This window comes from Carassius auratus, linkage group LG30F, assembly GCF_003368295.1.
Source record: "Carassius auratus strain Wakin linkage group LG30F, ASM336829v1, whole genome shotgun sequence".
Classification (NCBI taxonomy): Eukaryota; Metazoa; Chordata; class Actinopteri; order Cypriniformes; family Cyprinidae; genus Carassius; species Carassius auratus.
The window spans coordinates 872,010-882,389 of NC_039294.1; the positions used below are offsets into that span (position 1 = coordinate 872,010).

Below are 10,380 nucleotides of genomic sequence, written 5' to 3' on the forward strand. Positions count from 1 at the left end.
GTCCAAGAACCCTATATGCCGTCAAAGGTGTAAACATGTTGATATTAAATATCATTTTGTTTGATCTGCACATGAAGATGGAAAGATAACTATTGAATATTGTCCTACAGCAGCCATGGTTGCAGATATTCTGACCAAACCTGTAACCAAAGCCATGCTTGATAGATTTGTGTGTTTTATTTTTGGTGTGATGTAAATGTACATGATAACTGTATGTTCTCTTTCATCATCTCGTGTTCGAGATCCACCTATGGGAAGGGCATTCGTACCTGACCTCTGCAGAAGCATCCAATTGCACCAAGTCTGGCTAGACAGACAGAAGCGCGCAGCCAATGCCAGGTAAGGGCCCACCCCCTTACCTAGGGGTATAATAATGGCTGCAGCGCTGCTATTCCCCAGTTGACATTCGCTTCTCGCGATCTCTGCATTGACACAGTTTGGTTGGATTACGATGCTCACCTTCGTGTCTTCAGGAGGACATATCAATTGATCAGCCTCCGCCTGACGTGACTGTCGTCTTCTCAGCTTTTTCTACTGTGTTCTGCATTCAGGGCCACCGCGCTCTTGTCGTTTTCACCTGCTCCCACGGCTGCCCGCCACGGATTTTTCCGATTTCTTCTCCGGTATGTCGCTTTCTATACATAACGCTTCTCCAGGGAATAGCCTATCACGGGCCTGCCCGGCCGCGTGTGGAGCACTCATCGCTGCTAAGGACCTTCACCTGTTCTGCGTGGTTTGCTTGGGCCTTAAACACGCTCAAGAAGCCTTGGAGAACGTGGAAAATTGCAGTCATTGCCTTATGCTGCCCAAAAATGTTTTACGACGCCGTCTTAAGGTTGCAGCGATCCAGTGCTCCGAGCTCGGTTTTACTGACTCAGATCTGGGACACGGTGACAACGACGCATTACCGGGTGACTTCCGGGGCGCCTCCTCACTTGTTTGGGCTGACCAGCCCAATCCCGCATTCCCCGAAGAGGACATCTTCGTGGGCAACGTCATGCTCGCCGACGAACCGGCCGGTTCCGGCGATGAGGATGATGCGGCCCTTCTCAGGGTCTCAGAAGACGAGGATGTCATCCCAACCTCTGGTGTTCCCCAGGCTAGCGGCCACGCAGCCCTGCCTCAGTCCATCCTCCTAGAAGTGTGTGAGCGAGTGGCCACTCGCCTCAACATTGAGTGGCCAGCTCCACAGAGCGTCACCGACCAGGAGAGGGATATTTACGACGGAAAAGTGTTGGGATCTCCTCCCGGTCCAGGGAAACAACTCTTCCCCGTCCTTCCAGCGTGCGCTAAGCATATGAGGCACAACTGGAGCAAACCGCTCGACTTCAAACACGGCCTTTCGGGCCTTGAAGTAAAGGATATGGCAGCTCATGGTATGGGCGACCCCCCCGCTATCGAGCCTTCCATCGCCAGGCACCTTAACCCCGCTCAGGGCGGGCTGCTCGCTCCCCCTAAGCCGGTCTTGCCCAACAAGCTGGACTGTTTTTCTGCCTCAGTTCACCGGGCCGCATACAAGTCCTCGGCCTTGGCTGTCAGAGCCCTGAACGTCTCGTCTCTCCTCTCCGCTTACCAGGCGGAGATTTTGGACGAATTAGGGCAACAGCTAAAAAAGCGAACTCCTTCTCTACACTTGTGGAAGGAGATCCTCACGGTGAACGACCTCATCCTTCGTAATGCTCGGCAGGCCGTCCAAGCCTGCGGGCGCTCTATGGCGCTTTCTGTGGTGGGAGAGCGCGCGCTCTGGCTTAACCTGTCAGGCCTTCCTGACAGTGAGAAGCGGCGCATCGCGGGCGCATCGATGGAGCCTGACCGGGCTCTCTTCGGCCCCGCCGTCGCATTGATGCAACAACAGCGTGACGACAAAAAGAAGGAGGACGAGGCCTTCAAGTTATGTCTCCCTAGGGGGAAAAATCGACTCCCGCCGCGGCTGGAGGACCATCTAACCCTACCCCCATCGACTCGAAACGTAAGCGGCCTGCCTGATGTTCGATTGATGGGGGCATCGAGTCCGCGTTCATGGGCCACGAGCCCTTCGGACTCTCTCCCTGTCCCAGGACCCCCGTTCAAAAGACGCAGGGTCTCCCGCGGATGGATCGATTCCTGTCCGTTCGAGGCTGCTCCGCCCATGTGTTTAATGAACGTTGTGTGTTCCCCTCTCACGTTCAGGGGGTCTGTTATGAGTAAAAATGCAAAAGCAGTGTCACCACACCGCATACACTCTGTTCCCCTCACCCAACCAATAAAGGCTTCGGCCCCAGTGTTTCCCCAACACAAAACACACAGAAAAACAAAAAACACATTAAAACAATCAACGAATCAAATGAATTCGTTACGGAGAGAGGATCTCTCTCCGCAGAGAGAGTCTATCTCCCCGCGGAGAGAGGAAATCTGTCTGAACCCCTGCATGTTGCCCCTGGTGTGTCCACTAGATGGCGCCATTGCATCACAAATAAACCAGCTGGGCTTACACAGCCCCGCTGCAGCTCGGGTGGGAACACTTGCGAATCACGAATGGGCTTGGCAAACTGTTTCGGCTCCCAAGTGGGTGATGCGTATTATATTGCAGGGATACAGACTGCAGTTTGCAATGAAACCCCCTCATTTCAACGGTGTTCTCTCTTCACACACGGAAGAGAACGCCTCACACATTCTGAAAGAGGAAATATCCTCCCTCCTAAACAAGGGAGCGATTCAGGTGGTGCCCCCCATTCTGATGAATCAGGGATTTTATTCTCGTTATTTCCTGGTCCCAAAAAAGGACGGCGCTCTCCGCCCTATTCTGGACCTTCGTGTGTTAAACAAACATTTGAGGAAATACAATTTCAGAATGCTGACTCATGGCTCGCTCGCCCGTGCCATAAAACAGAACGACTGGTTCACATCGGTCGACCTGAAAGATGCTTTCTTCCATATAAGCATTTATCCGCCACACAGGAAGTTTCTTTGTTTCGCCTACCAAGGCACATGTTACGAATTCACAGTTCTGCCGTTTGGGCTCAGTCTAAGCCCCCGGTGTTTCTGTCTGTGTGCGGAGGCGGGTTTAGCACCCATGAGAATGTCAGGTATGAGGATTCTGACATACATAGACGATTGGCTAATCATAGCCGAATCGAAAGAGAAAGTGTTGAAGGACACCTGCCGTGTGCTCACGCACATCACATCTCTCGGGTTCAGAGTGAATGTGAGCAAGAGCAATTTTACACCCAGTCAGAATGTCATTTTCCTGGGTTTGGAGTTGAACTCAGTCTCCATGCGAGCACGTCTCTCTCAAGAGCGCGTTCTCTCTCTAATGAACTGTCTGTCGCAGTTCAGAGAGGGGGCGAAAGTACAATATCGCACAATACTCAGGCTGAAGGGTCTTATGGCTTCATCAATCCAGGTTGTACCGCTGGGACTCCTGAGAATGAGAGCGTTCATGAAATGGGTTTTGTTACTACATTTCAGCGCGATCTTTGCCGCTCTGTAATAGTGACGCGCGCCTACTCGGCAGCCTTGCGCCACTGGAAGAGCGCAGACTTTTACGCACATGGAACCCCTCTGGGGACAGTTATGATGTGGAAAGTTGTGACGACAGATGCGTCCTTAACAGGCTGGGGCGCCACCCAGGAGGGCAGAACGGTGAATGGTCTGTGGCCGAGCAGACTACGTTCAGCGCACATAAATTATTTAGAGCTCATGGCTGTATGGAAAGCTCTGAATCATTTTCTGCCTCGCCTGCAGGGACATCATGTGCTCGTACGCTGCGACAATACCACGACAGTGGCTTATATCAACCGTCAGGGCGGCGTGCGCTCATCGAAACTTCACGCTCTAGCTTACAAGCTTCTAGTGTGGAGCGGACAGGTTACGCGCGACTCATGTTCCCGGCCTTCTAAAGAGAGGCGCAGATCTTCTATCAAGGGGAAACCCAATCTACGGAGATTGGCGCCTTCACCCGCAGATAGTGGATATGTTATGGATGAGATTTGGACAGGCAACCGTAGATCTATTCGCCTCGCGCGAAAACTACCATTGTCCTATGTTCTTCTCGCTAAAGGACGTGGACGCACCCCTCGGGGTAGATGCACTGGCCCACCCGTGGCCCAGAGTGCTGCTGTATGCCTTTCCTCCCCTGTGCCTGATAATTCCTACACTGGCCAGGGTGAGAGAGCAGGGCCTGTCTCTCATTCTGATAGCACCCAGGTGGCCCAAAGCACCATGGCTGGCGGAGATAATCCCTCTGTTATATGCCGAGCCGTGGCGCCCCCCCCGCACAGATCTTTTGTCCCAAGCGAACGGGGAGATTTATCACCCACACCCGGACAGGGTGGCTCTTTGAGCGGGGCCGTGAGAGGACGAACCTAAGCGCACTGGGGCTTTCGCCGCGTGTGATTGCTACTATACAGAATGCCAGGGCCGTTTCTATGCGATTCTTGTATGGCAGTAAGTGGCAAGTGTTTGAAGGGTGGTTTGATGGGCGTGGTCTCACATCTTATCAGTGCTCCGTTCCTGATATTTTGTGTTTCCTCCAAGACCTCTTGGAAAAAGGCAGGTCTTTTTCCACAATTAAGGTCTACTTGGCTGCGATTTCAGCCTTTCATGTGGGCTTTGAGGGCTCAACAGTCGGGCAACATCATCTAATCCGCAGATTTATGAAGGGTGCCTGAGTGGGACCTCTCCATGGTGTTGGAGGCTCTGTCTCAGTATCCTTTTAAACCTCTTGGAAGTATTTCCCTAAAGCTGCTGTCCTTCAAGACAGCTTTGCTCTTGGCCTTGGCATCAGCCAAACGTGTCAGTGAGCTACATGCACTTTCGGTTCATCCCTCGTGCACTAAATTTTCTCTTAGTGGAGATATGGTTTCCCTTAAGCCTAATCCGGCATTCATGCCGAAGTGCTTCCCTGCGTTCACTTCAGAGGTGTTGGAGCTGTCCTGTATAATAACTGTATAAAATCCCGCCGTGAGAGCAGTGAAGATAAGCCCTGAACGGAGTCAATCACCCTCACACAAGCAGTACAGTTCTAGCCAATGGCCGTGTCGCTAAGAGTGCTTGCATCTGATAGGCGGAACTAGGCCAATGAGACATCTGCTCCGACCCTAACAAAATATGCATAACTTCAAGCAATATATCGAAATCTGCACTAACCAGGGCAGACACAAAGCAATAAGCACTCAAGCATGAGAGTTAAACAGAGTCGACGGCGTTTGCGGTGACTGCTGCATAAACCATTTAAACCATAACACAGAGTTAGCAGCCATGGTAACTACTGTATAGCTGGTTATAACAGCTTTAATGAATAAAACTTAACTCACCGAAAATACATGTGACGCTACAGAGGGTACATCCAGCTTGTAAAACCTGGCGATTGTGTTCTGGGAAGACCAGCCAGCAGCAAAACATAAATACTGGACAGACATACCTCTAGACCAGGCCCATCAGGAAGCATTTATAATGTCCTCGCAGAATGAGCTCTGATGTTGAGGGGATAATCCTTCCCCTGGCATTTGATAGCGTCCACGATCCAGTGAGAAAGTCTCTGTTTAGAAACAGCACGTCCCTTATTACATCCACCAAGCACACGAACAGCTGGTCCGACTGACGAAAGGCGGCCGAGCGATTCATATACATCCGTAAAACCCTAACAGGGTCCCGGCGCTCTGAGTATCAGCGTCGCGCGAGGCTGACGGCTCAACAGATAAGGCGGGCAGGGAAACAAAACGGTGTATTGAGTGACTTCGGAACGAAACCCGGTCTCGGCCGGAGAGTGACATTACAGTCGCCAGGCCCGAAACCAATGCAATATCGTTCACCAAACACTCATGAAATTCTCCAAGGCACTTCGCTGAGGCGAGAGCAAGAGGCAAGGCAGTCTTCAGGGAAGCTCCTTAACCGCAATCGAAGCTAATGGCTCGAACGGTAGTAAGAGATAGAGCCCTCAAAACTAGAGCGAAATCCCACGGCGGCACGGAGGGTGGCCATGAAGTACACAATCTCCTTGCTCCCCTGAGAAACTGAATACCAGAGCGTGCTTACCGATCGTTTACCCGTAACCGGGGAACGAAAGCGGCAATAGCGGTCACATACACCTTCAGCGTGGATGGTTTCAAACTCCTGCTATCCAACTGTGCTGTAGAAAGCGCAAAACATCCGACACGGAACAGGTCCCCGGGTCAATATAAATGTTCTCGCACCATTTTGTGAAAACTCACCACTTCTGCGCGTAGCAGCGAATGTTTGATGATGCTCGCGTCTCAGTAAGTGTGTGTAGCACTCATCAGTGCAGAGTGTCCCGCTCATCAGGGTCCCCGCAGTGGCCACACATGAAGGTTCCACAGCTCGGGGCTGGGGTGCTATATTGTGCCATTCGCCTGAGACAGCAGGTCCTGTTTGAGGTGGATTCGCCATGGGGGAGCCATCACTAACTCTCTCAGGTCCGCGAACCAGGGCTGATTCGGCCAGTTCGGGGCCACGAGTATAACTGATGCTTTCTCCTCCCTGATTTTGCACAACACAGGCAGAATCTTCACAGGAGGGAATGTGTAAGCCTGGCTTCCGGCCAGCACGATGTCAGAGCATCTCCCAGCAGGGGGGAATGAGATAGCAAACGTGTTCTCGCTCGTGGCAAACAAATCCACTTCCTCCCTCCCAAATCATAGATCTGATCTTGGGTGAAGCCAACATCTCCTTGAGGAATCCCGTTCCTCAAAAGCATGCTCACTCCACGGTTCAAAGTACCGGGGATGTGCGACGCTCTTATGGAGATTAAGTGTCGGTCCGCCCACAACAGGAAACTCGCTGCCTGTATTAATAGAGCTCTGGAGCGCACGCCGCCCTGGCGATTTATGTACAAGACCACAGACGTGTTGTCGGTTTGAATCAGTACATGTTTCTGCTCCAATTTCGACCGAAAGGCTTGCAGGGATATGAGGACACCGCTTCCATTATTCCAAACGGTTTATGTGTCACCTTCTCTGTGACTCCGACCACAGGCCCAGACGCACTGCTCCCCAGCCTAGATTCGCGTTCGCAGAGAAAAGAACTCCTGGGCTGAACATATCCGGGCTGTTCCACGGTCTCAGAGTGCTGACGCAACTGTGAATGACCGTAAGTGCTTGTGGACCGAAGACCACGCCCTCGGTGGGTTACAGCCAAAACTGTAGCGGCCGCAATGTAGCAGACCCAGATGGCACACTAAAGAAGCCGCCGCCATCAGTCCCAGAAGCCTCTGAAATTCCCTCAGTGCAAACGACCTGCCCAGTCAGAAACAGCGCAGAGTCGATGAAATGCTCTTGAGAGAGATGAGCTTGTATCGCCATCGAGTCCAAACATATTCCCAGATATGTTACAGTTCGACTCGTAAAAACACGCTCTTCTGCATATTCACACGCAGTCCCAGCGTATCCGAAGCATTGTTTCCACGTGACTGATAGCACATCTCTTGAGTGGGCTAAAATCAGCCAATCGTCCAGATAATTCAACATGCGCATTCCGCTCGATCTGAGGGGAAATTTCGCTCTATCGCTCTCTCTCGAGCAGACTGAGAACTTCCTGTCGCAGAACAGGACGGTTTTGGGGCAAAGTCAGTGACGGGACCACGCCATTGAAGCGGGGAGGTCTGCGTTTGAATTGGAGAGAATATCTGTCGTGAATTATTCCCAGTATCCACGGTGAAACGCCCGGGATAGCCCTCTTACCGTCCATGAGATGACACGGCGGACGCATTACCACGACAGCCACTAATGGCTTCTTTTAAACAGGACCCCGCCCCCGCGAGGCTGGAAGCACTGGCGGGAGGGCGGGCGCGTCGCGTAATGGTGTGACACTCTTGCGCCATCCTGAGGCCATTATAATCATGGACTGTGGCTCTGCGCTGTTTGAGACAGGGCGAGTGACACAACGTTGGGTGCAAGAATTTCTATATATGCTTCTTTAGTACAATTTTTACTCACAAAAACATCAATTCAACACATATAGCAATCGTCACCCATAGTGATGTGGGGGACATGATGCATGTGTCTTTGTGGTGTTGGCACTCTCGCTCCTTCGCGAGGCCATTATAATAATAGGTTGTGGCTCTGCACTGTTCTGCGACAGGGCGAGTGACACAGAGATGAGTGTAAGAGGAAGTAAAGCTCTTTTGTTGATTGTAACATGCTTTTATTGTGGAACTCACACAAACAGCATTCAAACAGACATAGCAATCGTCGCCCGAAGAAACATGGGGGACATGATGCATCTAAACATGGAGGGTGACACCGTGTTTATGTGGTGTTGGCACTCTCGCGAGGCCAGTATAATCATGGGTTGTGGCTCTGCACTGTTCTGAGACAGGGCGAGTGACACAGAGATTAGTGTAAGAGGCAGTAAAGCTCTTTTGCTGATTGTATACCTGCTTTTATTGTGGAACTCACACAAACAGCATTCAAACAGACATAGCAATCGTCGCCCGAAGAAACATGGGGGACATGATACATCTGAACATTGAGGGTGACACCGTGTTTATGTGGTGTTGGCACTCTCGCGAGACCAGTATAATCCTGGGTTGTGGCTCTGCACTGTTCTGAGACAGGGCGAGTGACACAGTGATGAGTGTAAGAGGAAGTAAAGCTCTTTCGTTGATTGTATAATGCTTTTATTGTGGAACTCACACAAACAGCATTTAAACAGACATAGCAATCGTCACCAGCAGAAAAATGGGGGACATGATGCATCTGAACATTGAGGGTGACACCGTGTTTATGTGGTGTTGGCACTCTCGCGAGGCCAGTATAATCCTGGGTTGTGGCTCTGCACTGTTCTGAGACAGGGCGAGTGACACAGAGATGAGTGTAAGAGGCAGTAAGGCTCTTTCGCTGATTGTATACCTGCTTTAATTGTGGAACTCACACAAACAGCATTCAAACAGACATAGCAATCGTCGCCCGAAGAAACATGGGGGACATGATACATCTGAACATTGAGGGTGACACCGTGTTTATGTGGTGTTGGCACTCTCGCGAGACCAGTATAATCCTGGGTTGTGGCTCTGCACTGTTCTGAGACAGGGCGAGTGACACAGAGATGAGTGTAAGAGGCAGTAAGGCTCTTTCGCTGATTGTATACCTGCTTTAATTGTGGAACTCACACAAACAGCATTCAAACAGACATAGCAATCGTCGCCCGAAGGAAATGGGGGACATGATGCATATGAACATGGCGCTTGGGGGCGGGGCCTCCCGCTCACTCACTCGTTCACCGTCAGGGAGATGGCTCGTATGGCGCGCTGGCTCTCTCGCGGCGCGGGGTCCTCAACTGACTATTATTATTAAACGTGCGGTACGCAGCGTTACTCAATGAAGTCTTTTTGAAAAAAGATCAGTTTTAAAATTGTGGCGAGTCTCAAAAAATAAATAAATGTATGGGAAATGCATCCCACAGCACAACCTTCTGAGCCCAACTTCAGTCTACTCATAACCTTGCCTTTAACTGCGTTTGTAGAAGGCACCGCAGCCAGACCGATATACACGACCCCTATCAAGTCAATATTCCATCTAGCTAGTAGTAATATATGTTAAAAAACACGGCCGCCTTTCGTTAATAATTATAATTACGTTATACTATGATATCGAACAAGTTAGAGAACTGCATTTGAAGCTACTTTATTCAGCTAGATATATAACAATGTAGATTTACATGAGAGCTAGTCCGTTTGCGTTTTACACAAGACATCATCGTTTCACGAAATATACGGATATATAAAGTTAGCTGAATGGATGCATACCTGTTTATCAGAATGCAAGCGATTTCGGCATCTCTCTGTAGTTTCAGCTTGTCAAGAAGCTCTCTCTATCTTGGAAATGCAACTCCAATATTTACCCGTGTGTAATGTATCAGTATTACTGGCGATGTTTCAAGTAGTTGTCACTAGAAGGCGCTGTGGCCTGAAAGAAGGAACCAGTGTAGGAGAGGGAGTAAAAGAAGGAGAGTAAAGGAGAGAAAAAGTAAAGTGGTGTCCGTGTGTTTATTTAAGACACAGATCTAACAAAAAATTAGAGACTTCAATCCTGGTCAGACGGTGTGGTGTTTTTTAGTATGCAAATTTATTCAAAGAAAATAAGAAGTATGACAACAACTAATTTCTTGCAAACAGATTATCAAGTATTAAAATCAATTTCAAATATAGAAGATGCAAATCCAAAATTAATATAGTTTTAAAAGCAATCCATATATAGTGGATTTTACTCATTTAAAATTAATACAATATCCTTGATTACAATATGCAAAAGCAATTCAAAATATTAGTAAAATAATACAAAGTATATAACAAGCATATAAAATACCTGCATTTCAAGATAACAACAATAAAGACAATGTATCTGATATGAATAAAAACCTGTAAGATGATCAAAGAGTTCAAGT

At 49.6% G+C, this 10,380-nt stretch overlaps 2 protein-coding genes across 5 annotated transcripts in view; one reads left to right on the top strand and one right to left on the bottom strand.

Moving 5' to 3' along the window:
* The window catches only part of LOC113067982 (protein FAM111A-like), a 31,674-nt gene extending 21,784 nt beyond the window's left edge, over positions 1-9,890 (bottom strand). For all 4 annotated transcript variants that reach the window (XM_026240504.1, XM_026240502.1, XM_026240503.1 and 1 more), the window contains exon 1: positions 9,743-9,890. The gene's annotated coding sequence lies outside the window, so the exon portion shown is untranslated. The remainder of the gene's footprint in view (positions 1-9,742) is intronic.
* Positions 167-3,566, top strand: LOC113067981 (uncharacterized). The gene has a single exon (XM_026240499.1). It carries the CDS (start codon positions 626-628, stop codon positions 3,467-3,469), a length of 2,844 nt encoding a protein of 947 aa, XP_026096284.1. The 5' UTR covers positions 167-625; the 3' UTR covers positions 3,470-3,566.
* Positions 9,891-10,380: the final 490 nt, after the last annotated feature.